The sequence below is a fragment of the Haliotis rubra genome, unplaced genomic scaffold, assembly GCF_003918875.1.
Source record: "Haliotis rubra isolate DU_JTF1 unplaced genomic scaffold, ASM391887v1 Scf88, whole genome shotgun sequence".
In the NCBI taxonomy this organism is placed as follows: Eukaryota; Metazoa; Mollusca; class Gastropoda; order Lepetellida; family Haliotidae; genus Haliotis; species Haliotis rubra.
In genome coordinates, this window is record NW_025767612.1 from 308,515 (window position 1) to 335,930 (window position 27,416).

Sequence of the window (27,416 nt, forward strand, 5' to 3'; positions counted from 1 at the left end):
AGTAAATTTCAACAATCCCTTAATAATCAAGCATAATTTGAAAACAATATTGGGGAGAGAGAGAGGGGTGGGGTGGGGGTGGGACAGTGTCAGAGAGAGGAGGAGGGGAGAGAGAGAGGGAGAGGGGTGTTTGTAAACAAAGAGACTCAAACCTTGCAGTGTAATTCCTTAATAAACTAAATGAACATATTTAATGATGAACTCGTATAATGCAGGGACCTTTGTTTTGTTTTGAGACCCAAAAGAAATTTGCAATACCGATGTCCTTTATCATAATCCGTCTACATCCATGGTTGTGGCAAGTATTAACTCATGTATTCTATCACTATTTATTTTTCATACTTTATACAAGAGTTTAAGCGTTGTTTAACATAGAGCTGAGCCCGTACCTCGGTCAGACTTGTTTGGTCATATTGCGCCCCAAACATATGAAATGTATCCAATTTATCTAAGCATCAAGTTGGTTAAACTGTATCCTAGCATAATCCTTGAACCTACATTCTCATCTCCAGTACGCGCCACCACGTTTGTATGCTGATTACAATTTGGCAAATATTTTCATCTTTGCTTAAGCCATCTAAGTACAGACTAAGAAGTACTCTTAGGGCAAACTTTATTTTGGCAGATAATATGAAAGTCCTGCTGTTTAAAAAAACCCCATCTACTCACTTGTAGCCAACCAGGGCATATATGGCTTTTTAATATACTTTATCTTTACTTTTGTTTAAATTGATAATATATTTAGCGAAAGAAGAGATCGAGTTGATTTAACGAACATTTTGTTGTTTGGGTTACTTTTATGACACTTTGGGCACGAGTTACCACCGTCAGGTATATTTGTGTTACAAACAGGTACATTGGTGGAGTACGAAAAAAGCAACCAATGAGCGACGTCGTTTCATTCACGTCTCGTGAGGTGACAGCAAAGGTGTGTTTACGTTGTTGTCTGCAAGGAAAGTAGGGTGTTTCTCGATGTCTTGAATCGTTTTCCTGATCACCCGTGGATTTTACAAACCCAGGTAAGAGTAAAATGTGATCGCAACATCTCCATAGTACTTGACAGTGAATTTGGTAATGTCTTAAAAAACTGTAAATGTACTATGCGATACAAAGCGTTAGATCAAAGTGTAAGGCTTAGCTGCGTTCCTTGTTTCAAGTCTGACAGTGTCCTTCTGTCCGAGTCAACAGATTCTAAGACAAATATTAACCCTCTTGGATCTTTGGAATGTTGTAAATGTTCTAGGGTTGTGTAAATAATGCATGTTATTGTATCACTTTAGAGGGTATAAAACTTGATTTAAAAACACCTAAAAACCTTCAGAGAGCTTTAGTTCTAGTAAAAACTAATGTGTCATCAGGACGCTCTCCCAAAATTGAAGCATTTTGCTAGAGAAATGAGCAGTACCTTTGGGGACAGAAAAATATATACGTCATGTGATAGCTATGGATAACGGCTGCTATGTTTTATTTTTGAGGCAGGAACTGAACGTTTTGCGCATCTATATTTCATCAGTTGCATCTAGTACAAATAAATCTAGTACAGATAAATAAATAACCTCTTTATAAGAACAATAATTTACTGGGTAGCCATTTTATGCTTCTATTATTCATTTAGTTACAATTGAAGTTATAATAATTAATATAATAATGTTCCTTTCTGGAGTATTTTATGTTCCAAACTGAAATCTAGTAAATTATGTGGGCTTGTAGGCAGATACATGTTGTAATTTCAGCTTATAACATTCTGTTACAGTCAGTATTCCAATACTTAAAAAAAGTTTAGTTTGAATTCACGCTAGCATGGCTCAGAAACATTTTCAGACATTAAACTTCAGCCACAGACTGCAAACATTTGTTGAGTAGTCTAGCATAGCTATCTTATAATTTCTTGGCAATGATTTATGCATTCGTGTGTTGGGATTCAAACTATGTATACCTTCTGATTTGACGCTTGTCCATATGGCCAGAGAAAATGACCCCCATTGGCAAACTGACAAGATATTAAGATTGTCATTTATCTTTCCATGGTACAGTTTATGTTTCTAATAGGGGAAAAATTCCCCTAGGGGATCATTTTAACTGAATCACCGGTGTATTTGAGCGAAATGTGTATACAACTGATAGCTATTGCCGGCTTCGTTAAATACCATGTAGAATAACAGGAACGACAATTGAATTATCATGTCTAGTGCTGTTTGATTGCAAGTTTCCTAGACAAATATCTGTTTTCAAAGTTTGGTTTTTCACCTCCGACGACGATACAACATTGTTTTGACTGGGCATAATACACGAAATAGCAGTTACGCTATGCACAAGCAATCACTTGACTCAGACACATGACAACAATGTCAACATTAATTATTGTATTCGTGAATAATTATTCGTATTCGTTACCCAACATTCGTGATATGTATTATTTTTGCCATATAGTGTATTCGTTACAGCTCTAAATACAATGTAAATATACCTAAAAAAGGGGGGCGCTGAAAAAAGTATATTTTTTGTTTAGTTGAAAATGTGGTTGGGGGGCACTTATGAGGACAGGGCGCTTTTTCTTTCTTGATGGAGACACTTGTTTATTGGGATATTTGATGTTTGGTTGTAAACTATCTAAAACATGCGTGTAATATTGCTAAAGATATGTATCCCAGTAAGAATATATATGTAGATTGATTTGTCCTCCAAATGCAATGGTCATTTCAAGTATTCAAGGTGGATAAATATCATACGTGAGGGTCCTCTATTCTACAAGCTAGGTATTTGATTGCTTTATCACCAGGGATGATCCCAGGATGAACATCAGTCTATTTAAGGTTGGTCCTAGCAAAAAGTGCTGGTTAAAAGATGGGATGTTCAGTAAGATAGGGTACTGGATGTTCAGAAATCATAGTGTATCACATTATACATATGAACTTCATACTAGTTCATTGAACGAGAAGATGTCATGGTAGGAGAGAAACGTGTTTGAGTTAAATACGTCAGGTCCAAATACAGTAGTATAACATTCTCTATTTATTACATACCCTTTTTTAAAACACAGACTGTTTTAATCTAACTCTAAACATCACTATTAAAACTTCCGCACAAGAGATTGCATTCCTCTGTCCTACACCACCAATCAAGTGCCAGGTTCTGATCACGAAAATACAAAATGGAATAATATTTGAGACAAAAATAACTACCTAATTTAGTAATTATAGATCACATGGAAAAATGGGAATACCTATGACCTAAATAATGTCTAAATTTAGATGTTTACAGAAGGTTCTGAGTTCTGGCAAACATATGAAAAATTAGATCCTACAACCGTACAGTACAGAAATCGGAGTGCAATATAGAATTCGCCTAAGCTCACAGTATTTCATAGCTGTATTGCTATTATAGAAATGGGTATGCAATAAATTGTGACACACAATCCCACATTGAAATACATATCTTAATATATTGTATAATGCCATAATTTGATTTCATTAGCAACCTAAAACATCACTGCATGAACTGAAGTTTATAATTAGAACAGAACAAGATGCTGGTGAAAAGTTTTACTCAATATTCATTCAATAAATATTGACAAGCAGTCAACTTTTTTTCAGTGTTTGGTTCCTCGAATTTGCTGTTTGTTTTATTTAATTTATTTAAGCAGCAGTGCTTCCACACTTCAGCATTTAGCTTTTGTATTTGAAACAACTGACCACACCGCCAACTTTCAGGCCCAGATGTTGATAGAAATGTAGGACTTGGCATGCACAGAAGGGAGGTAACTGATAATTAAGTTCTTATCATAACAGACATTTGGGAATTACAGAAACATTTCGAAGGTGTTTGGAAAATGTATAACATTAAACAGATGATAAAATCATCCGATATACCTGAAATCACACAATATATTGAGCATTCCTAAATAATATTGTAAATGTAATATTCATCATGGAATGAATGAAACTCAACAAACTGATATACTGATAATACTGCACACTTTTAATGTTCAGACTCCGTGACTTGGTTGATTGTGCATCTTCTGGCCCTGATGGTGTGGATTGTTTCACATTATTCTGATACCATCAATCACTAGATTCTGTGGTCAAGATACCATGGGTTATTAACAGCCTGCTGCTATACAGCTTTTATATCAGTGGAAAGACTACTGTGCATGTAGTCATAAGGAATGTAGCAATGTCAAGGGCAGCTATTATCATGATTATGATAGTTCTTTGACATGCTAAGAAATGCTGTTCATTGCTGATTAGTTTAGAGTGCGTTCTCTCATCATGCTGAAGACCCGAGTTTGATTCCCCACATGGGTACAATGTGTGAAGCCCATTTCTGGTGTCCCCTGCTGTGATTGTGCTGAAATATTACTATGAAAATAAAACCATACTCACTCACTCACTAGTTTTGGAAGTGTGGGAGCCCATGATATTCAGCCATTTCAGCACTGAACACTGAACACTGACATATTCAAACTGATTACAATGACAAGCAAGACATGTCCATCATCAAAAATGTTTGTTTGTCCAAACCTGCTCAATTCAATTTCATAAGAACAAAATCTCTCTTGTGTATATTCTGCTTCTGTGCATGATATAACCAGAAGTTCTTGAGAAATAGTGGAGACAAGCTGTCTACATGGTCCATACAAAAATTACAATCTTGTGACCTCATGACCCTCCCAACAGTAAAACATCTTAATCAAGCTAAAAGCAAGTAGTCATAAATGATGCCCAGGTTCTGAGCAATCTCCGTAACCCTGCCCACAACCATATAATGTCTAGGAGTGCATTTCTCTGTGTCGACATGATTAGAATCATTGAAGTAATCAGTGGTAATTACTGAAAAGTCGTGCTAATACAAATGACACTATTAGATTATTGTTTTTTGTTCAGTCTTTCTTTTTTTGTTGGATGTAATGCTTGTGAGAAGCGAATGTTGCTGTGTGATGCTGGTGATGCTGTTCAAATTACCCTGATTACTCGTGTATGTTGAATACCTGGTCAGTGGTAGGATGAGATTGTAATGTGACTGTTAACCTTTAGCACCTCACAGGAAGCTTGGGTTGTATGCTCCCCAGGGAGATGAGAATGGAAAATTGAGTGTACACTGAGCCATTGCCTGGGCTACTAAGGGACTCCTTTGAACATACACAATTGTAGAGTTCATGGCTATGTATGAAACCTTTTTATCATAGCTACAAAATTGGACATCAAACTGGCTATTCATTGTGTTCATCAAGTCAATAAAAAGAGATTTCCCACTACTTGCTATATTAACATGACTTCAGTCATCAAACATTACATAAATGTGGAGACATGGCCCTGTCAAAATCACAGATTAATTAATTTTTTTAGTGGTATTAGAAGTTGGTGGGAACAAGGGAGACAGTCCTATGGATATACAACTTCTTTATTACAATGTGACGTTGGTGAGATGCTAATACCATTATCAAGCAAGTGATGTACTGTGTGAAGAGCATTTACACACATGAGTACATAAGGAAGAGAGTTTTTATGGATGTAAAATTCTTTATTATGAGGAACATAATCATACTGATAATGTTTCGAAGTATATCCTCACCCCTTCATCAGGTGAATGTGTTCCTTATAATAAAGAAGATGACATCCATAAAAACTGTCCTCCTTATGTATGTCACTTCTAAATGCTATTCAAAGAACATGAGTACAGTTATGTTAATGTACAGGCTGACAATGCTACCGTATATTACCGTAGATAAGCCGAATTTTGAGGACCAAAAAAAGCAGTCTGTAGAAGGTGGTCGGCTTATCTATGGGTTACGCTTTTCGTCAGGGGTAAGAAAACTATTTTCCAGGGGTAAGAAAACAACATCATATCACTTCACGTGAACAAACAACAGAAGACGACTTTGTCAGTAAAGACGTCAAATTTGCAATTAAATATCACTAGACAAGATTATTTACCTTTTAAGTTCTAAGTTGTTTTTGCTGGGCATTGTATTACTTGAAGGGATTAAGATTACCGTGTGTATTTGAGCCGGAAATAGCAATCACCTGTGCACACGTTTCCCTGTGATCAAGTTCAAGCATGCACAATAATATAACGGGATAAATATTGACGCAGTCATCAGTAAAATATAATACAGAATACTATTATTTAACCCAAAGAAAAATATCCTAGCATTGTGTAATTTTAATTACAGTTTTTGCTCTATAAATGTAAAATATATTTAATCAACACTAAGGTTATACAGACCCTCATGAACATGCTAAACAGAAGTTGTACGCACATGGAATGGGGTAAAATAAGCAAGCCATTTAAATTCACACATTTTTACCGGTGTTACTGTAAACTAGCAGTCCATGGAAATCGAGGCGGTAATCAGTTCGTGATTGTTGATAATATGATGTGGAATTGGCTATCGCAGTTGGAGCAAAAACGTACCCTCACGAACATGGTAAGGGACGTTCTACGCACATGGAATGGGGTAAAATAAGCAAGCCAGTTTGTTGACGTGACCGTCCAGCTACAATAAGTATGATATTTAGCGAAATAAAATATATTAGCCATTTTCTGTCAACTACACTTCATTTCGATGCATGATTAGATGCAATATGATTGTGTATTCTTTGAATAATGTGGACCAAAGTTATATTATCGGTAACTGCCAGTTATCCGTGGTCTGTGTTTGCCGCAATTAGGACCCCATCGCGGGGGATCGGCTTATGTACGAAACATACCATTTTGACACTGATTTTAAGGGTCAAGTTTGGGGGTCGGGTTATCTATGGGGTCAGCTAATCTACGGTAATATACTGTAATTGATGTTTACACAGTAGATATGATCAGTGTGCAAAGTGTAATGGATATTTACATAATACGGAACACACTGCACAATTATTGTTGTGATCGTCATGTTTCTAATAAGCCATGACATCGCAATACATGTACTGTGGATTGAAATATATCTCTGTTTCTAAATCAATATATCACACATGTATGTTACATATGCAGGATCATATGTATATGCAACGTAAGGCATTTAGTTGTCCTTCACTACTTTGTTATTTCTCATATGTTAGTTCATGGTTCAGTAGAATGGAAATGAAGTGAGCCTATTTTGTAGAATGTTGTTTGTCTGTGTTTCCTGGGGTGGAAATAACTTTAAAATTGCTAGTGTACTCTGGCACAGTGGCACATGTAAAATCACTTGCCCTGATAATTTTTTTCTTGTTGATTTTTTAAATAAACAACATAATTAGCATTGGAAAGTCAACTGGACACCGGTACAGTGTGATATACAAATTTGCTTGCTTGACAGAAAAAAACACTGGAATCGGACGTCGGGCAATGGGTTGTTTCCACCCCTGGTTTCTAAAATAATCGCTCAGAATTCCAGTTTGATTGGTGGCCTATTTACTATTGAAATAAAAAAGTAGGGATATTCAATATGAAGGTTTCTCAACTAGTCCTGTTATAATACACTGGTATAGCATATTCAGGGAATTGAAACTTATCCCTTCATTAAATCAATTCATCATTTGTGGTCACAAGAATCAAATATTCGTAAATATTTTTGAGAGAGTGTTTTATACTTGGGACTAATTTGTTGTTTATCTGAGTGAGATATTCAAAATGGAATATATCCAAGCCATGTAGTAGAGTAGCTTGTGTCATTTTGACAAGGTCCTTTTATGGCACCGAGTCAGTCTGTCATTAGGTCATAAAGTGGCATTATTGAAATATAAAATTTTGCTTTTTTGCTTTACAGAAATTATCATTGAAATGTTTTAATCTTAACATGACACATGTTTGTAATTTAAATTCCTTGATATTAAACATGAAGTATTCATGAATAAATATTTGTATTTGTTACTATATATTCAGGAAACATATCATATTCGTCTCATCATGGTCGTAGGAACAATATTGGGTATACAGTTTGCCTGTGAGTAACAATGAAAATACTAACACCCTAATCGTAGAGCTGACTAAAGAGCTAGGTCTTAAGCTCAAAGTGGAGGACATCGACAGATCTCACAGAACAGGAGATCCAGCTAAGTACAGTCAGACCAGGCCTAGACCAATTCTAGTCAAATTCATGTGCAATAGAGTCAAACGTCAGGTGATGAGCAGCCAAGCCAAGCTGAAGAATTGAACCCGGAAGGTGTTTGTGAATGACGACCTGACTAAGCAGAGGGCCCGTCTAGCCACTGAAGCTCGCCAACTAGTCACTTGTAAGGGACTAGCAGGAACCTAGGCTCGAGACGGGGTGATCTTCATCAAGAAACTTGATGGTTCTGTGGCACTTATCGACAAGAGATCACAAATCACTAGACTCACCGAGTCACTCAGGCTAAAGATTTGTCTCAAACTCAGCCAGGGTCCAAGGGATACTATGGAGTATACTGACGCAGATGACAGTGAAAATGACTGGATGTCTATTTAAACTTTTCACAATCGTTTTCTTGTGAACACCTTGAGAGATAAATCCTTGAGTGTTTAATTATGCTTACATTGAATTGAAACATGTAATGTTGAGCCGAACTGACTATATTTTCAATTAACATACATATATGTGTTCATATGTGGATCGCATGTTTTTGAGATGGAGGAATTTCTATAACACTACGATCTGTTTAGGCTTCAGTTAGCACGGAAAGTCCACGCATCAGGTGCGCCATGTTATGTGACCACGATATCATTATATAATAGCAACAGTTATGACGCTTATGACAGTCATTTTCGCTTTTACTAGTTTTTGTGAGTGAGTGAGTAGTTTTACGCTGCACTTAGCATATTCCAGCTATATGGCAGCGGTCTGTAAATAATTGAGTCTGGACCAGCCAATCCAGTGATCAACGGCATGAGCATCGATCTACGCAATTGGGAACCGATGACATGAAGCCTTTTATTTTGACATTTTGACTAAAAACCATAACCAAGCTCATACTGGTTTTATTTCTTGACATTGTACTCTGTGTGTGTGTGTGCATGCGTGTGCCATAATGTATTATCCACTGTATGAAAAGTCCTTATTTCAACCCTGAGTATTTCACTGTACTGCACAACTATTGCTATTTTATATATATTTAATGGGATAAATATTTTAACAGTAACAGGGATATCTGACTGAGATTTGAATGTTAGATGGCCATAGATGTTGTAAGATGATTCGCCAAAACGCCCTGCTGTCCAACACATCATTTACCATGAAAAATCAGACTCATTAATAGCGAGTGAATCCACCTCTATTCTCAAGACAATCCCTTGATTGACCAGATTGATATCTGTCATCAACGTTGTTTATCTGTCGATATTGTGATTGTAATCAGCTAATTACTGACTGAGAAACGTTAAGAGCTCATGCCCTGTTGCTCTGTCTTGTTCAAACTTCCAACATGCCAGTTGCTTGTAACCGTTCCAAGGGTGAGAGATGCCCATGTAAAAAAATGTGTTTTTTTTAGTTCCAAATTATATTCACCAAGTTTCAGTCTTGTTTTTATCACAGAAATGTACAGCAACCTCTCACAAGTTCCACTGTCAGGTTCAAATTTTACTTCAACCATGTTCATGTGCACATCAATGAATAACGCTTGCACAAGATTGGTATGTTGTGAATGGAATAATTGTTTTCTAAATCCATAAACAAACAATACATCTGTGTTCCAAAATAATATCCCCCCAAAACGGAATATCCCATACTTTTTTAATAGTAGTATATATAATGTACATTTAGGCTGGTTACATAGAATAACTTGAAGTAAATATTTAGTCAGATACCAATTGTTTATACAGCTAAGACTTTTGACCTTCATGTACCACTAATTTCCTAATATTACTGCAATTCAGCAATGAATCTGAAAATTTGTGAATGTGATTTAATGTTAATATGACCACCACAACATTTGTAGGGAATCATTTATGGCTATAAATCAGCAATTTGTTTTCAAAATATAATAATTTGGCAATGGTGTATTTAGTATTGGGACCTAACACCTTGGTTCCAGTTTAGTATTTCATAATTTTGACTTTGATTCACCCCATAAAAAGTTCAAGAAAGTGCAAAACTGGAAAAAATATTGTAGACCCCACTACAACACTAGTCTTCCACCATTTTCAATAAAATTATCTACTTACACAGACTAACATCTAGTCTCTGAAATGAACATATTTTACAGAAAAAAACCCTGTTCATACCAAATAATCATAAAGTATAATGAAAAGGAGCCCAAAGACCTTTTTCATTTTCAAAAATCGATGCTGGCCACGTATTCCAGACTTGCATGGGCTTTCTTGAATGTATTTTTTTCAGGGTCTGTATGACAGACTACTACTTACGTTAAGGAACAATGGCAAAATGTAGGTTTGTGCATATTATTGCCGTTGAAACCAATCAGACACCAAGAAACTAAACCTAATTTTCAGTTTCAGAACTCCAGCTTAGTTGTACTTGGCATTGCAGTATAGCTGTAGAATGAACAATAGTCTACTGATACAATAACAGGCAAGGGGCTATGCTGGAGTTAGGGTCAGCTAGATTAATACCTAACTGATTACAGTGTTAGCAGTTGAGTTATTGTCCAGCAGATAATGTATTTGGATTAGACTGTGAACATAATAACAACACAATCAACCAACAGGTCTTGTTCCAACACATTCTCTTTAGGATCAGTGTAAACTCAGGTTAAGGTGTCATTTGTGTCAAGGAGGAAGTGTGCTTCAAATTAAGAGTTGGTGAGGTATGTAGCCTTGTTATCTCAGTAAGCATGTAAGGATTTATCTAATCTTATAAATGATGATGAAATATGTTGAATGTAGTGTTATGTTGTCAATCACTGTTTTGATAATTCAGGTGTCCATAGTCCTTCCACTGCGCCATAACATTACAAGTTCTTTAAATTCAACACTCATGTACAGTTAACCAGGAAATATATTTATGTGAAATGGTAGTGGATGGTATGCTTGTTGTCATGTTATTTAAGATGTTAGCATTACAACTTTGTCAAAACTGAGAAGCAGCAATAATTTTTCTGTGTGTGGGTCACAAAAAGTTAATGTCAACATGTATGTGATACACCCAGTATATGATAAATGTCCATGATCGCAGTGGGTGTATGAATTAGATAAAGAAATGGAAAAAAAATTGATCTCAAAATAAATATTCTTTATATTGATAATGATGTAAAATACAGATAAACAAGGCTAAAGAAGAATTGTTCCTAGATCGTGAGTTTTGTCATATTTTGGTGGGGGCATATTTTGTCATGTTTACCAGGAAATATCATTATGTAAAATGTTAATGAATGATATGTTTGTTATTCAAGATGTTAGCATTCCAACTTTGTCATAGATAATGATGTAAAATTAGAGGTACAGAGAAGCTGCGTATCTCTGTATATTACGCAAATGTTTATGTGAAAACTCAATTCCGAACTCAAGTCTATTGCGTACAAGTACACTTGAAGTTTTGGATAATCTCAATAAATGTGATCTTAGATCTGTACACACGAAAATGTCAAATCTTAGCTTGCGTACCGGTGGATAGATAAAATAACTGAGGTATACTGAGAGGTTCTATTTCAGGACATGAACTTGACAACTTGCAATCTTTGTTATGGTTTGTCATATTACAGATAAATATAAATAACAAACACTAACATTTAAACTTTATTATATTTTTAATATGAGTGGAAAATGGCAAAATACCCAATTAAGTTTGAGCGAGGTGGGTACAATTTATTTGGCTGCTCAAAGGCAAATTAGGATATCCAATTAAGATGAACACTGACTGACTGACTGACTTGAGTTTGGTTTTATGCCGCTTTTAGCAATATTCCAGCAACATCACAGCGGGGGACACCAGAAATGGGCTTCACACATTGTACCCATGTGGGGATTCGAACCCGGGTCTTTGGTGTGACGAGCCAATGTTTTAACCACTAGGCTACCCCACCGCCCCTGAGATGAACACAATTAGCGAGTACATAACTCAATGACTGACTGACTGACTGAGTTTGGTTTTACGCCGCTTTTAGCAATATTCCAGCAACATCACGGCGGGGGACACCAGAAATGGGCTTCACACATTGTACCCATGTGGGGATTCGAACCTGGGTCTTCGGCGTGATGAGCCAACACTTTAACCACTAGGCTACCCCACCGCCCCACATAACTGAATGACCCAAAAAGTTATCGGTAGCTCTGTAAAATATGTATAAACAATATAAAGAAAAATTGTTCTAAGGTTTTGTGTTTTTTTACATATTTTGTCATGTTTATAGTGATACGAACTCCCGATGAGCTCCTTCATCATGTTCAGGCCAAATGCAAAATATATACATCATACACACTCTTTTCAGTTGTTGAATATTGAATGAAATATGATGCATAAAACACTGAACAACTGTGACACAACAAGTAGGACCTTGATATTCTGCTTATCGATTTCAGATAGTATGAACAGGTGAAGTGAGACATTACTAGAGTCAGCCATGAGTGTGGAGAGACCCATCTCTGTCCACAACGCGGGGGACATGTGTGAGGGCTTTGAGTTCCAGAAGAAGGTCTCTGACCTCCAGGAACAGAGCCTTGGCCCACTGAAGGAGGACCTGGTGGACTGGCTGGGCAAGACACTATGTGAGTCAATTATACTAGTTGCAGACAAATATTGTCATGAACATACCATCATTTAATGCCATGATGCCAATCTAGGTAGATGCTCTCTCTGTGTTTCCGCTCCAGAGTGTCCAAAGGCATCTAGTCTCACAGCCCCTGAAGCACATTATATTCCCTTCCGCCCAGACCTTTCAGCAATGTGACAGTCCTAAATGAAATTTGTCTAATTTTTCTCAGCTTCTGAATGTCACAGGGGCTCATTTTCAATTTCATTGGAATTATTTGTTTCGATCAAATTATTTATATTCAGAAATTAAGTGTTAGTCTAAACGGCAGGCATCATTGTTGTTTTCTGCTGCTCACCACATCCCACATGACTGGTGACTGAGAAATATAGACATCTTGACAACAATGCTAGCTGTATCAAATTCTGTTAATTTGGCAAGTTTATTGTGTGTGATATTGACACATAACATATAAATGGGTCAAAATATGATGAATTGCCATATCTCACTATGTAGATAGATCTGTTTATTTAATTGGAGTGCTGTAACAAAGATCTGTGGGTATGCACTTCCAAATATAAATGTGTCCAGAAGAATATTTTTTTAACCATTTCAGTGAATGTCATGTCACCATGTTCACCATGAACATTATGAACATCATGAGATAAACAAGAAACAGTTGTATCCCTTTCTTTTTCATTTAGATTGAGAATTATGATCATATCTTTTCTATTTATTAATCTCCAATATGTTGTATCAAACATACTGTGCAAAAGAATCTTTAGCTGGTACGTATTTTCATATCCTAACTGTTTGTACAGTTTGGAAAAGTAGCTTTATCTTTGGCTTCTTAAAATAGTCATTGTGAAAAACATGATTTCAAGTAACATTAGGAATGTATTTTGACCATATCACTTTGGTTTTGAACCTGTCATTGACGCTTAAACTTGTGAACCATATACATATCAATTTAATGTCTCCAATAATCGTTTAATCAGTCTTGTCTGATGTTTCTGCATCTCTTTGAAGTCTGTTGTTATAGGTTTGTTTGTTTTCGATCTATTTTGTTATCATTTTTAAGCATATTTATATAATTGGTCATGAGACTCATATCACTTTGAAATGATTTATATAATGGAAATTATTTATGAACCTCATGATCACTGCATGGATGTTCAACCACAATGTGTTAAAGATTATTTTCTAAATCTGTTTTGCTGTGACATGAAACTTTTTCTTTGCAGCCATTGACTTGTCTGCAGACACCTTTATGACTGTTCTAGACAATGGGGTCTATTTGTGCCAGCTTGCAAAACTCATCGAGAGCAAAGCACGGGAGTGTTTTGCTGAAGGGAAGGTCACTGAGGTACTGAAAGAGCTTTACCATGTTTCATTTGTTAATGTTGTCAGTTTTGTGCATATTTACTTCTTCTAAATATGCTGTTTTCTGTTTGATTAGCACAATATGCTATGTGGAAGAAAGAAAGGTATAAATCATTCTAATCACCAAAATCATCTAGAAACTAACAAGGAACAAGAGCAATTATTTATGATATATATTCCTGTGAACAAACACTGTAAAAAGTTAATCATGTCTACAGAGCAAGATGTTAAGACATTAGCCGTTGTTAACATTCTATAAGTGGAAATAAATGTGAAGTAATAGATTCTTGAAAAAAAAAAATTAGTTTATGAGATAAATAGCAGTGTGAGCAGGGATGGAAATAACTTTAAAATTGCTAGTGTACTCCGGTACAGTGGCACATGTAAAATCACTTGCCCTGATAATTCTTCCACTATACCGGCCGATTTTCTTGTTTATTTTGTACTTAAACAACATAATTAACATTGGAAAGTCAACTGGACACCGGTACAGCATGATATACAAATTTGCTTGCCTGACAGAAAAAAAACACTGCACTGGGGCATTGGGCAATGGGTTTTGTCCACCCCTGGTGAGCCACATACCCTTGAGTCTAATAGTCAGAACATTTACAGCTGATATCATATGACTTAGGATAAGCTGATCTTACAATTCCAGGAGAAATTATACTAGACTGATATAATTCAGGCTGATCAAGGTTATATTTTATTTTTATTACTGAGTATTTATAGATTTTTAAACATGTTGTTATTCTTTTTATATCATTTTGTCAGAGTAACACTTGATATCAAGAAAAATCCTTAAAGCCAGGATATGTTTTTCAGATCAAAATACTGTAAAAACCTCTGAATACTAAGGGTGTCATTGTACAAAGTGATACTTTCTACACTATGGTGATCCCAACTCCCATACCTTTAACATAGACTTACGACTTACACTACTACAACTTACTTTCTACAAGGTCACCCAGCACTATGGTATTTAATATCTTAACCATGACAAGAAACGTTTATTCACTTTGATTCAACCATGTTAACCTTACGTATCTTTCTGTAAAAACGTTGATATGATAAAAATATTGAATTGATTATTTCTTATGCAGCCTCTTCCCAAGATGAAGTTGAAATGCAACAACAGGGCACAGTCTGGAACCTGGTTTGCCAGGGACAATACAGCAAACTTTCTTCAGTGGAGCAAGGAGTGGGGTATCAAAAATGAATGCCTGTTTGATACAGAAACACTTGGTGAGCACACTTGATATTGTTGTGTAGTGTGCAAGAAATAGTAATCATGTATATTTATCCATCTTCATGCTTTTTCATAGTTTGTTGGTGTATTTGTGATTCCAATGTGAGTTACTCTGAACTTCTGTTTGAATTTAGAAATTGCGGTTTAGCAATGTGGTTTAGGGTAGATGTGGCATTTGGAAGATGGCCAGTTGAGATTCCTAAGTCTGCCATGCTGACCCTGAAATATATATCCAATACATCTGAAGATTTAATAGAAGTCTGTCATATGTGGCAAGTGTAGATTTCTGAAAATACCGAAAATCTCTTGGCTCCTTTTGATAATATTTTATTGAAATAATCTGAGCACTGTTTTGTTCTGTAAAATATATTCATTTCAAAGAATAGATGTTAGTCTAGTCTGGGTGTATTGCAAACCATTATTGTCAGACCATTCCTTAGAAAACTCCTACCTTTCTTTGCACTGTTAATGCAACTGGCATTTATACAGGTTTTGGGAAGATTGGTCCATTTTGTGATTTTGTTATTTTTTTGTGTAAATTTGGTGAATATTAATCTCAAGATGAGTTAGTTTTAGTGTTGTTATACGTATATGTTTAGTAATCCCAACAACCTATAACAGTCCTTAATGTATAAATGTTCATATTCTTAAAAAACGTTATAAGCCCTTGCAAACCTTTTTGGATATTAATCGAACAGGGCCGCAAATGCTGCCGGAGTTTCTATATTTTCCTATATTCAGAATGTTGAACTCAAATTAATAGTGATTTGGAGTCTGTCTGTCTGCATCACTGTGATCTTATCACAGGCACATTTAAGCCAGAATGAAACGAAAGGCTTGAAAGGCTCTTCAGAATAGTAATCGCTGTACCTGCTATATATAGATATTGTGCTACAGTTGGGTGACACATTGGCCAGAGTATGGTGTAAGGGGAATAACTCCAGTGGAGAAGTGATGACATGACTTTGCTCGGCATGTTAAACCATCCTTTATGCTGCATAGGTTAGTGCATAGATTTGAGATTACTATAAATGTCTGATTGTCAACACTAATAGTTGAAATGTATGTGTGTATCAGTATGACTGTGGTTATGTGATACATACAGGATATTTCCACCAGTGTTAAAAAAGGTGTGAATGGCCATAATATAAAGATTCAAATATGCCAAGTTTTAAGGGTAGTTTCTAGTCATTTATTCAGAATTATTATTTACAAAATTCATAAAGTTTTATCAAAGATTTGCAGAATTAATCCAAGGCAAGAAATTCCTAAGCCATTCTAGGAAGACACACTGGTAGATAAAAAATAGATTCCTGCTCTTGGTTAATACAAATACTGAAAATGTAACAAGTGAAAAAGATATTATGAATGTCATGAGATTGATATCTTTGACTAACATGTGGCACTTCACATTCTTTTATTGCAGGCGTTGAATTACTGTCACTTAGAAACATACATCTTCAACATGATCAGAGCTCTATCGTTGCTTCTTTGTCTCAGTATCTCACAAGAAGGAGAAGCCAGTGATAGTGTGTCTCCTTGAACTGGCTCGTCTCGGCTACAAGTATGGCCTGGAGCCCCCCAGCATCATCAAGATGGAGAATGAGATCAAACATGAAGAAGAGGAGGATGAGGTTGATGCACCTCCACAGAAAACCATCGAGATTGTTGAAAAACGTCCAACCAAGCCTGCTGCACCTGAAAATAAGAAGCCAGTGAAACTAGATTTGGATACAGAGGTAGGTGTATCTTCAGGCACTAAATGATAGTTTTGGTATTACATGGATGCTACAAGGTGATATTTTGTGTGATAGCATACTTGTTAATTTGAAACTGCTGACACTCCAAATATGTGACACTGCTTCATTCAGTGGGAACTTTTGATTTCATTTTGTCTAAAACTAAAACAAATGAATTTCAATGAGTTTTTCCACACATGACATCAATCAAATAGATGTGTGCAGTATCATTCAGTGTGAATTTGAATTCATTTCTTGAGTATTTGTGAGCCATGTTTTGACAAGTGTAAATGTATAAGTTAAAAGTTTACTTGACTCATTGTCTATTGCACTAAAGAACAATTCTGTCTGTAACCAACAAAGCTTGCCTAGTGATTAAAGCGTTTGCTCGTCACACTGAAGATCTGGGTTCGATTTCCACATGGTTACAAGCCCATTTGTGGTGTCCCCAGCCATGATATTGATGGAATATTGCTAAAAGCGGCGTAAAACTAAACTCACTCACTCACTTATATTAGATCATATGTTAAGACATTTACCTACTGTTTGGTGTAGCAGACAGAATATTTTTGGTTGAAGACTGCCAGTTTACAGCATCTAGTATTTTTTGTTCAGGTTAGACGTATTGCAACAAAGTGTCGATGTCAACAGCATGTGAAGAGGATCAGAGAAGGGTTGTATAGTATTTTTGGGAAGACCATTTTCATCCGAGTGAGTATGGAAATATTTCCTTTTTCAAAGATTATTTGTCAACACAATCAACAAATAACGAGGATAAAGTTCTAACTTAAATTCCACTTCAGAAAAATCTCCAGTATAGTAGTAAGCATCAAGACTAAATGGGTAATGCTTGGCTGCTTGACTGCATTTCATTTACATAGACCTGTGAAATGTTGCTCATAATATTTACTATTTTAACTTACCTTACCATAGGTCTTATGCATATTACCTCAAGCTCGCTTTTAAAGAGATCAGACAGTCGTTGATTCGCCATTCTGTAGAACGCCACCTCGCGGTATCGACGAAAGTGTACAGGCAACGGAAGTGACGCGGATCTCCCTCGCCAGCAATGGCGGTCCATCCAAAATCACTTTTACTTCAAGCCGCCTTGCTGGTCAGACGCTTTTGGTTCGCTAAGTTTCAGACACTTACTAATAGATTTCAGATATTAAAGTTATTGGTATGTATGTTTTTCTATCTTATGTCTCTTCTCTGTGGGTGAAGAACATAATTTACAAGTAACTTCACTTACCTGGCTACCTCGCGGTTTATGTTTTTCACTCGGCTTGGGGTGTGTCCCCACGCTCCGAAGTTTTTTCCACGTGGCATGTTTTGGTGTCTTTGATACCTCTAGGGTTCTTCCACCTCTGTTTCATGCTTGCTCTTTGTGTACCTTCTTTTTCTTGCCTAATTTTGTGTGTTTTTCAACGCTTTTTCGGCTCAGTGTGGGGGCAGCCATCTTGGTTGTTTACACGACTGTCCCACTTACTTTAAGCGCCCATTCTTGTGGGAGGGGTGCTTCCATTTTTCGTCTGCAGGGTTGTTTCTAGGTTTTTACGTTTCACATTTGTGTGTTACAGCTTTTGGTGTGCATGACCCGGCAGTTTTGTTGCATCTGCAAGGTGCAGAAGTTCGCTAAGGACCCACACCCTGGTGCCCAGACTGCGCGACTGTTGCCTGTTCCATTGACGAAGCGCTGTCACTTTTGTACTCCGCTGTCCGTCGCAGATTTCAAGGCCTACCTCAGCTTAAGAAGAAACGCTTTGTCACAACGGAGGAGGAAAATGTCTTCCCCTGTTTCTTCTGTGGACTCCGGTCTTCTCCTCTAAAGACGCCGGTCGGACGCTCTTCTCCTGTGATAGATCAGCCGTCCACCCCTGCGCCTCGTTTGCTGACGCCTGAAGCCAAGCGCTTCGTCTGACGCCTTTGTTGACCTATCCCACCGGACGCTTTGTCGCGATCCCGAGGTTCAGAAGTTGCCGGACGCTCCTTTTGCCGGCAGCTGCCGGAATTAAGCTAGCACCGCTCCAGCGCTGCCGTTGCCTAGTCTTTGTCGTACCGGCGCCTGTGGCACTTTTGATTCTCCAGTTGCTGACTTGTTGCTTCAACTAATGTCGATGCTCTACGCCGGACGCCCATGCGGACGGCCGCCGGCGCCTATGCCACGCCGACGCCTGTACCGACGCCTTAGCGCCAACTCCGGACGCCTTTGGCAGACTACCATATCCCCAGGAAGGCTAGCAGTGTCTAGAGAGGAGAACTACAACGCCAGTTAATGGAAGCGTTGCCTCGACGCCAGGACGCCGAAATGCTCCCATCGCGGTTTCGACGATCTCGCTCCAGGTCTCCTCGGCAGCATCATCGGTCTAGGAGTCCTCGCCTTAGTTCGGATACTTCTCTTCGCCGTCGCCGGTCTGACTCAAGGTCACCGGCTCTCTCGTGACGCTCCAAGGATAGGGAGAGGCTTCCTGATCACCGACGGCGCGGTAGGCGATACCGCCGGTCCGTTCAAGGTCACCTCCTGTTCGCCTTCGGCCGCGACGCCCACGCTCCCGACAGTTACTTTGAGAGCTGCTTCTCAGTTGTCATCAGTCGCCACCGAAGCCTGCTGCTTCGGTCAGCGATTTACTGTTCCTACCGTGTCCTGGGAGGACACTGAGGAGCGCTATTTTTCTCTCCGATTATAATGAGGAAATGTTGCAAGAGGATGATGATGATGGGGCACCTACCTCCCCTCTCTCTGCTGTGTTCGACTGGATTGCCGACAGACTGCGGATTGTCCTTCTCCCTCTTCAGGTTCGGCTGACCCGGCTATTCGGTCTTCTCCGAGTTACTCCTCCCGCCTCACCCGATGGTGGCCGATGCTGTAGGCTTTGGACGCTGATTTTGCTACTTTGTCTCTCAATACCACGATAAAGGCTCCTAAGTCACGCGAAAGGAGACTACAAGATTCATAGTTTGATTTTGCGATGGAGGCGCGGCTCATGACGAGTCCCTCGCTTTTATCGGCTTCCCCACAGGCATCCTACCGAGTGCAGGACTCCAAGATGTTGGCCATTGATGCAGAACTCAAGCCGGATGTTGAAGCGGTATCAGCGCTAGCCTCGGCGACTTCGGCTGCTGCTTGGGATCTGACGGAAGACAACACGATCAAGGTTAGAACATCTTACCACCCTGTTTTCAATGGCAGGGCAAGGTGTTGCATGATTTGCTGGCGCGCACCCCTCGGGCGGCTCTGGCCATGACAACGGGTTGTTCGGGCGGATGGGTTTCCTGGAGCCCTGTTCTTGGCAGGAAGAGTTTAAAAGGAAACTGTTAAGAGCCCTTTTGCGTCTCGCTTCCTCTTTAATGACGGCATTCGGAGGTGTATAAGGAACACGCAGAGCTTACCAATACGGAGGTTTCTTTGTCTACGCTCAAGCTTTGAGTTCGGCCTTCGTGGCAGATCATCTGCAAGGGTAGAGGGAAGCCTGCCGTTCGCCCCGGTGAAGAGACTCACCGCTGACGCCTCTGGCAGAGGACGTGGCGTGGCAGATCCGAACCTGTTTTCAGCGCCGCCAGCAGGATCGTCCCGGGACCCCTTCGACGGCCGGCAGGGGTAGGGGCGCCTCTTTACTCGATTCGCTGAAGTTGCGACGTAATCTAACACGACTGGGACCTCCGCTTCCCCAGTCGTGCGGTTCGATCTACTCCAGTAGGCGGTAGACTGGGGATCTTCTGGCCCAATTGGACAATCCTGGAAGACCCGTTTATCACCAACATTCTCAGGACCGTTACAAGCTGCCAATCGCCGTGTCGTCGCCTCTGACTTCAACGCCCCAGTCACGTGTGTATGCTCCAGACCAACAGTTACTGCTAGCAGACAGCATCCACACTCTGTTACGCAAACAAGCTATAGAGACAGTGCTAGACCCCGACAGTCCCTCGGGTTCTACTCACCAATCTTCCTGGTTCCCAAGAAGGACTCAGGGAAACTACGCGATGATTCACAACATGGCAGTTTTCAACCACCTTTATCTTCGGAACCGCCACTTCCGCAGATGGTGTCCCTGGAACAGCTACGCAGCCAAGCTTGCGCCCAGGGTCTGGTTGGCCAGCCTCGACCTTCAGGATGCCTACCTGCATGTGCCCATTTACCCCGTCACAGAAAGTACCTGAGGTTCTTTTTCAACGGGTCCCACTACCAGTGGAAAGTGCTTCCATTTGGAATTTCCACGGCCCCGCGGCTTTTACTCGGATTACCTCAACGATCACCCGGTTCCTCCATCTCAGGGGCATCGACCGAATCCTTATATAGGCGACTGTCTCATGAACCACCTTTCGACCCTCAGTTGCTTCGCAAACAGATGCACTTTGCCATTCATCTCTTGCAGCAACTGGGATGGATTATCAACATAGACAAAACCCACCTGAGCCGCCCCAGGAACTGACGTTTATAGGAGGCCTCTTCCTGACACATTGCGACCTTGTCAGGATTCCGCTTAGATCGCTGGAGAAAGATTGTCAGTTCCTGCCAACCGAGGTCTATCCCACCGCTCAGCTCAGGGGAGTGGCAGTCCCTCTTAGGTCTCCTCACCTCAGCCCAGGACTTGACGCCAGAGGTCGCTTTGATGCTTCCGGCCGTTACAGCAGCTTCCTGTTGCCTTACATCCAGGCGGACGACCTTCAGTTGAGGTTCCTTTGCCCCTGCATCTCCACGCTTACCTCCGCTGGTGGACTGTCGAGTCAACGCCTGCGCAGGAGTCTCCTTTTGACAGAGTTTGTTCACGATCACTTAACTGTTCAGAGATGCGTCTCTTCAAGGTTGGGGTGCTCACCTCAACGACCAGACCACCTCGGGCTGTGGTCAGGCACCGAAGCTAGGATGGCACATCAACAACTTGGAGCTGCAAGCAGTCATTTTAGCGGTTCGGACACTGGGCCTCTGTTGCGGAACACCAGGCTCCTGATAGCGCCGGACAATTCCACGGTGGTGTGGTTGATTCACAATCAGGGAAAGCGACCAGGTCCAAACAGTTGTTGGAGCAGACGCTCCAGCTGGCCAGTCTCCTGGACGACAATGGCATCAGCGCCAGAGCCCGGCTACATCCCAGGGTGCAAGAACGCTTTGGCAGACGCCTCTCAAGGCCGGGCAAACCGTCTCCAACAGAGTGGATGCTACATCCAGAAGCGTTCAAACTTCTTTGTCACAGTCTCACGCCGCCCTCTGATCGACCTGTTTTGCGACTTCGCTTCAACACACAGCTGCCGTTATGACGTGTCTCCGATTCCAGATCCAGCGGCATGGAGCGGTCGACGCCATGTCCTTTGTCGGGAGGGTCTGGACGGTAACGCCTTTCCACCACCAGTTCTGTTGCCAGCGGTAATAGCAAAGGTCAAGCGGACAGAGACGATTCGGTCTGCTTTTGGTCGCCACTTTGGTGGCCAGCCAGAACCTGGTTCCCCAGATCTCGCGCCTCGCCAAAGAAGTCCGCAACAGTTACCAGACTGGCCTCACCTGCTCAGGCATCCCCCCACAGTCGACAGTGGCATCCCGATCCGACTCGGTTTCATCGCAAAGCGGTTGGATCATCTGCAAAAGGCGCTTGAAGGCCAAGGGCTTCTCCACGGTGTCGCCAAGGTTATTGCTTCGTGGCTCATCGAGTCTCCACAAGATCACTCTATGATGATAAGTGGGTTTCTTTTGAGAAGTTTTGTGCACAGAAGTCCAAGGACCCATTGAAGGCTTCTCCTCAGTTTATAGCAGAGTTCCTTCTCTTTCTTCGAAAGTCCCGCGTCTCAAGGGCAATACTATAGGAACTTATTTATCGGCTCTTAACTCCGTTCTGGCGGTCAAGTCGCGACAAAAAAGATTTCCAAGGTGCCAGAACTCATCGCCCGTCCTCAAAGCGTTTAAGCTGGAGGACCAGAAGGCAAAGCTCCTCATCCTCCCGGCTTGGGACCTAAACGTCGTTCTTCGTCATCTGAGAGAGTCCCCTTATGAGCCCTTGGACACGGCTTCTTTTGAGAACCTCTCCAGGAGAGACAGCTTTTCTCTTGGCCCTGGCACAGCAGCTAGGAGGTTAGTGAGATCCACGCATTGGATGTCACCAGGGTGCGCTTTTTGAGCAGTCACGGCATGGTCTTGTTCATCTCGGACTGCTTTGAGACTTCGTGGCCAAGAACCAGCTGCGGGACAACCGGATAGGATCTTCTCCATCCCTCCTTTGTCTTCCATTCTAGGACCTCCGACGCTGAGGAACAGCTGCTTTGTCCATCCCAGTGAGGGCACTTAAGATTTATATTGCCAAGTCATCTTCCAGGAGGCAGTCTCGTAGAGACTGTTCATCCCGTTGTCTTCTGTGGCCAAAGGTGAAGTTAATAAGAATACGCTTGGCATCTGGCTCCGTATCACCATCCTGACCGCCTACGATCGCGCAGATCTGCCTCATCCTACAGCCACTAATCCGCATGAGATTAGGGCTCTGGCATCCACCATGGCTCTCCACAGAAACTGCAACCGTTCCAGCCATCATGGAGGGTTGTTTTGGAAGTCCTCTACTGTCTTAAGCTAGTCATTACCTGCGGGATTTGGCCGTCGAGGGGACGTGGAAGGTCTTCAATCGTTTGGTCCACTGGTGGTTGCTCAGCAACTCACCCATCCTACCGCCCATTAGGTAACTACTTCTTCTTACCTTCTGGTCTTCAGGTTAACTTACACTCTGGGTGTATTTGTTTTCCTTAGGGTTGCCTTTAGTCACTATCTGTCTCCTGTTCCAGGCCTCCCGCGACAGTCTGGCGATTCAGTAGTTTCTTCTGGTTTTCCCTTGGCATGTGGGTTTTTCGTTGGGGACGGTCCTCTGTACTCTTTATGTAGAGGCCACTGTCACATAGTAGGAATCCAAATGAGTATGGTGTTCAACAAACAAAGAATAATGTACATTTGGGTCATGTCAGTGAACTTGTCATTTCTTAGCTCCTGATGGACAAACACCTAATGGTGAGAGTTGGAGGGGGCTGGGACACTCTAGAACACTATCTCATCCACCATGATCCATCGCAAGTGTTCACCTTCCACCGCTCCAACAGCAAGGACAACATCCTGGACAGCGTAGACGGGGACCGCTTCCTCTATGTCAGGGGCAAATACAAGAAGTGATGGAAGTGTGGTAGTAACATGCACTACCTCCCTCTCTTCAAAGTCAAAGTTTCTGGCCATGGATAACAACCTTTCAGGGCCCCATTCTGCAAGCCATGGTGGCGCTACAGATGTTATAGGTATATGAAAAATTATGGGAGTTACAATCATCCTAGCACTGTGATCACTTTGTGGAAAGCTCTTGTGTCATACTCTGCGATATCCATTCTTGCTGATGTGTATTGTCATTTAAACATTTAATAAAGTCTGGAAACTGATAATACAAAGTATTGCCTCGCCAAGTCCAAGTTTTGAGGATCTGTAACTTGTGTTATTGTCCATTTGAATCTATGACACTTTTTGCCTAATTGATACAATATCTGTTTTTAATGCCCATTGACCGTATGTGACATGCTCAGTATTAGGATCTTTGTGTGATGAAGTCAGGTCCAAGAAATTTGGAACAGTATTTTTGTACCCTTAAGAAAATACTCATGTTATTCCAGGGTATTGTTGCCATTGTGTTGGTCATGACATGTTATTGGGTTATAATCAAACAGTTCTTGTGTAATGCAACTGGACTTGGTAAGAAAACATGCTTTTACATGAATTGTTGTTTACCTTAACTGTTGCTAATGATAATGACAATGTTTAGAAAAATGTTTTATAGGAAGCTATAGTGAGTGAATATGCCCCAATATTATATATAATATAGGCCAAAATATTGTCAAAAATGTGTGAAATTGTGCCTTTCAAAATCAAAGATTAAAAAGTCCCTAGTCCTAAGTCCCTCCTATAGCAGGAATGCTCAAGGATCTCTTTCATCTCTAACACTGCTGCGAGTAGTTAGCAATTACTGATTAAATATACTTCTCAAACATCCGAAAAATCTATACTTATAATTATACTGTAAATCTGTTTGAGACATACTTCTGGGGCATGGTATTATAATCAGAATGTAAGCAGGTATCTGTTACCTGGGAACTATACTGTACCATGGCTTACATTGCTAGTCACTTGTATTACGTGTCTATTTATGAACTATTTAACATGTATGACATACTATTCATGTTGTTGCATGTGTAGATAATGTAGAGTATTTATGATGAATATAATCTAGACAATTTCTAAGTGTTTGTATTTATGGTCATTCTATTAAAGTTGTGTTCAAAGATGTTCAATTATTTGGCAATATACTGTGATATGAAGTGTGCAGATTCTTGTCAGTAACCCGGTATTAGTGTGAAAATATGATGAACACATTATTAATTACCAAACCAAATGGGATTGTATGTACTGTATTGAGATTTTAGGATTTTATTCAATCTTTCAGGGATAAGTAAAGATTTCTCATACAGTTTATCTAAATATTGTTTTTGTAATTTTTCAAAGTTTTCTAAGCCATGTATAAGGATTATTCTAATTGATAGGTATCATTTATATGTGTTGAAATATTTGTTCTCACAGTATTATATACTTCACAAACTATTTTATTGCCTCGTATAACTTACCTGTTACTTAAATACAGACATTACTAAGTAGAGATGTTTTGGAATGCCAATTTTAAATCCCTCCAATGTGAAAGATAAGTAGAAAAATGATGATGAACAATTTTTTATATGTAAATGCACAAGCATCACCACCAGTCTGTTTGCTTACTGAAAAGGGGACTTAGGAATTTTTTTAAGCATCTAGTCAGATCATATTTGTGGTTTCACCTTAATTGCCCAAGTAGATGAAAATGGTGGGAAACTTTGTTGTCAGTTGACTTCACTAGAGGATAGTCCGTCCCTAACTGCTGTTTGCCTCTGGCTTGGTATGCTGTAGACATGATTGTGAGTTATTATTGCCAGTTATGTCACACAAGTCCACTTCCTAAAATTCTCAAGGGGTGTTGGGGTAACATAGTGGTTAAAGCGTCACCTCGTCACGCTGAAGACCCGGGTTCGATTCCCTACATGGGTACAATGTGTGAAGCCCATTTCTGCTGGAATATTGCTAAAAGGGGCGTAAAACCTTACTCTCTGACTCACTCTAAAATTCTCAAACTCGTGTAATCTGAACAACACTACTAATCTGAAAACTTTCACTATCAATACATGTACATTGTTTTAACAGGATCAGGACAGTGGTTCTCTCCTTATGGGTGAGAAAAAGATACTTTTAGATATGCACTGTTAATAATGTGTCTGTAGTTATATCAGAATATGACATATATTCCTATTTGTTCGATGCATATTTGTAGAGTCTATATTACTATGCTATAAATTGTTACCCTGATATGTTACATGAAATCCATGCTTCCAGCCCGACAAATACCTCAGTGGGTACGAGTACAGTTTACAGTCGAGCACCGTTGTCTCGATATTCATGGGACCAAGAAAAAATATCGAGTTATCTGAACTTCGAGACATACGACCAGGGCATATCATCACATATCACTATGAAAGAAAACAAAACGCTTCTCGGTATGTTTGGATTTGAAACTATAATCCGTTATCAGTAGTGTTTTTTCGTAACAGTGAGTACATCCTGATTAATTCCTTCTTAATTAATCCTAATTAAATAACAAACAAGTGACACCTTCAACTCATTTAGCCCTAATTAGTTTACACTACCACATCCCTTTGATTCATGCTGCACCGTGTGTAAACGTGTGGAAACAACCTCCGTTCAGAGGGATACTTGCCCATGATAGGTAGGTGAATATCAAGTTTCTTTGCAAATATGTTAAAAGGGTAATTTTGCTTCTTGGGACCATCACATTATATCGAGACATCCGAAATATTGAGACATCCGTATCGAGTTAAAAGAGCTTGAATAATGATAAATTATGAAGGATTTTGCCGGGACCGAGATGTTACATCGAGACAACCGAGATATCGAGTTATCAGAGTTCGACACAACGATGCTCCACTGTATTTGTTATCCTACCTTGAGTGATATACAGACATATCCATAGAAGTGTGCTTTGCATACCTCATCACTTTGCTCAAAGTACATATTTACAGACTTTCTATGAAATGGTTAAAATATTTTTTCTCAACTGTTATGAAAGGTCTATATTGTCAAAATCCAAACCACATTCCACAAGAGGGACTTGGTTGTCATCCTTCAGGTTGTTCAAACAGTCAATTGGTGTTTTTGTTTTACAGATTTGAGTGAATGTGTGAGACAGTGTGTGAGTTCAAATTAAACTTTGCATCAACATTGTTTCAGCTGTAAAGCAGTGAGAAAGAGTTGCAAACTTAATGTGACCACAGCTTTATATAAAAGCATTATGTAAAACATAGTGTATAGCTATTATATATAAACACTTGATTATCATATAGAGG

General features: G+C 39.7%; 1 protein-coding gene across 2 annotated transcripts; it reads left to right on the forward strand.

Annotated features, from left to right (window-relative positions):
* Nucleotides 1-917: 917 nt before the first annotated feature.
* LOC124263358 (growth arrest-specific protein 2-like) lies at nt 918-26,544 on the forward strand. Of its 2 annotated transcripts, none has more exons than XM_046697954.1 (7): nt 918-1,019; nt 12,424-12,609; nt 13,838-13,959; nt 15,080-15,221; nt 16,726-16,964; nt 17,580-17,675; nt 23,920-26,544. In XM_046697954.1, exons 2-7 carry the CDS (start codon nt 12,465-12,467, stop codon nt 24,100-24,102), a joined length of 927 nt encoding a protein of 308 aa, XP_046553910.1. In that variant the 5' UTR covers nt 918-1,019; nt 12,424-12,464; the 3' UTR covers nt 24,103-26,544. The 2 variants fall into 2 exon arrangements, with proteins under 2 accessions (XP_046553910.1, XP_046553911.1); XM_046697955.1 differs by lacking the exon at nt 918-1,019 and adding an exon at nt 10,625-10,712.
* The last annotated feature ends 872 nt before the right edge of the window (nt 26,545-27,416 follow it).

Bases quoted from the DNA above. Each gene is read 5' to 3' on its own strand.
- LOC124263358 (XM_046697954.1), top strand. From the start codon at position 12,465: ATGAGTGTGGAGAGACCCATCTCTGTCCACAACGCGGGGGACATGTGT. The intron at 12,610-13,837 runs GTGAGTCAATTA...TTTTCTTTGCAG, and splicing joins CTGGCTGGGCAAGACACTAT to CCATTGACTTGTCTGCAGAC. The intron at 17,676-23,919 runs GTGAGTATGGAA...GTCATTTCTTAG, and splicing joins GGAAGACCATTTTCATCCGA to CTCCTGATGGACAAACACCT.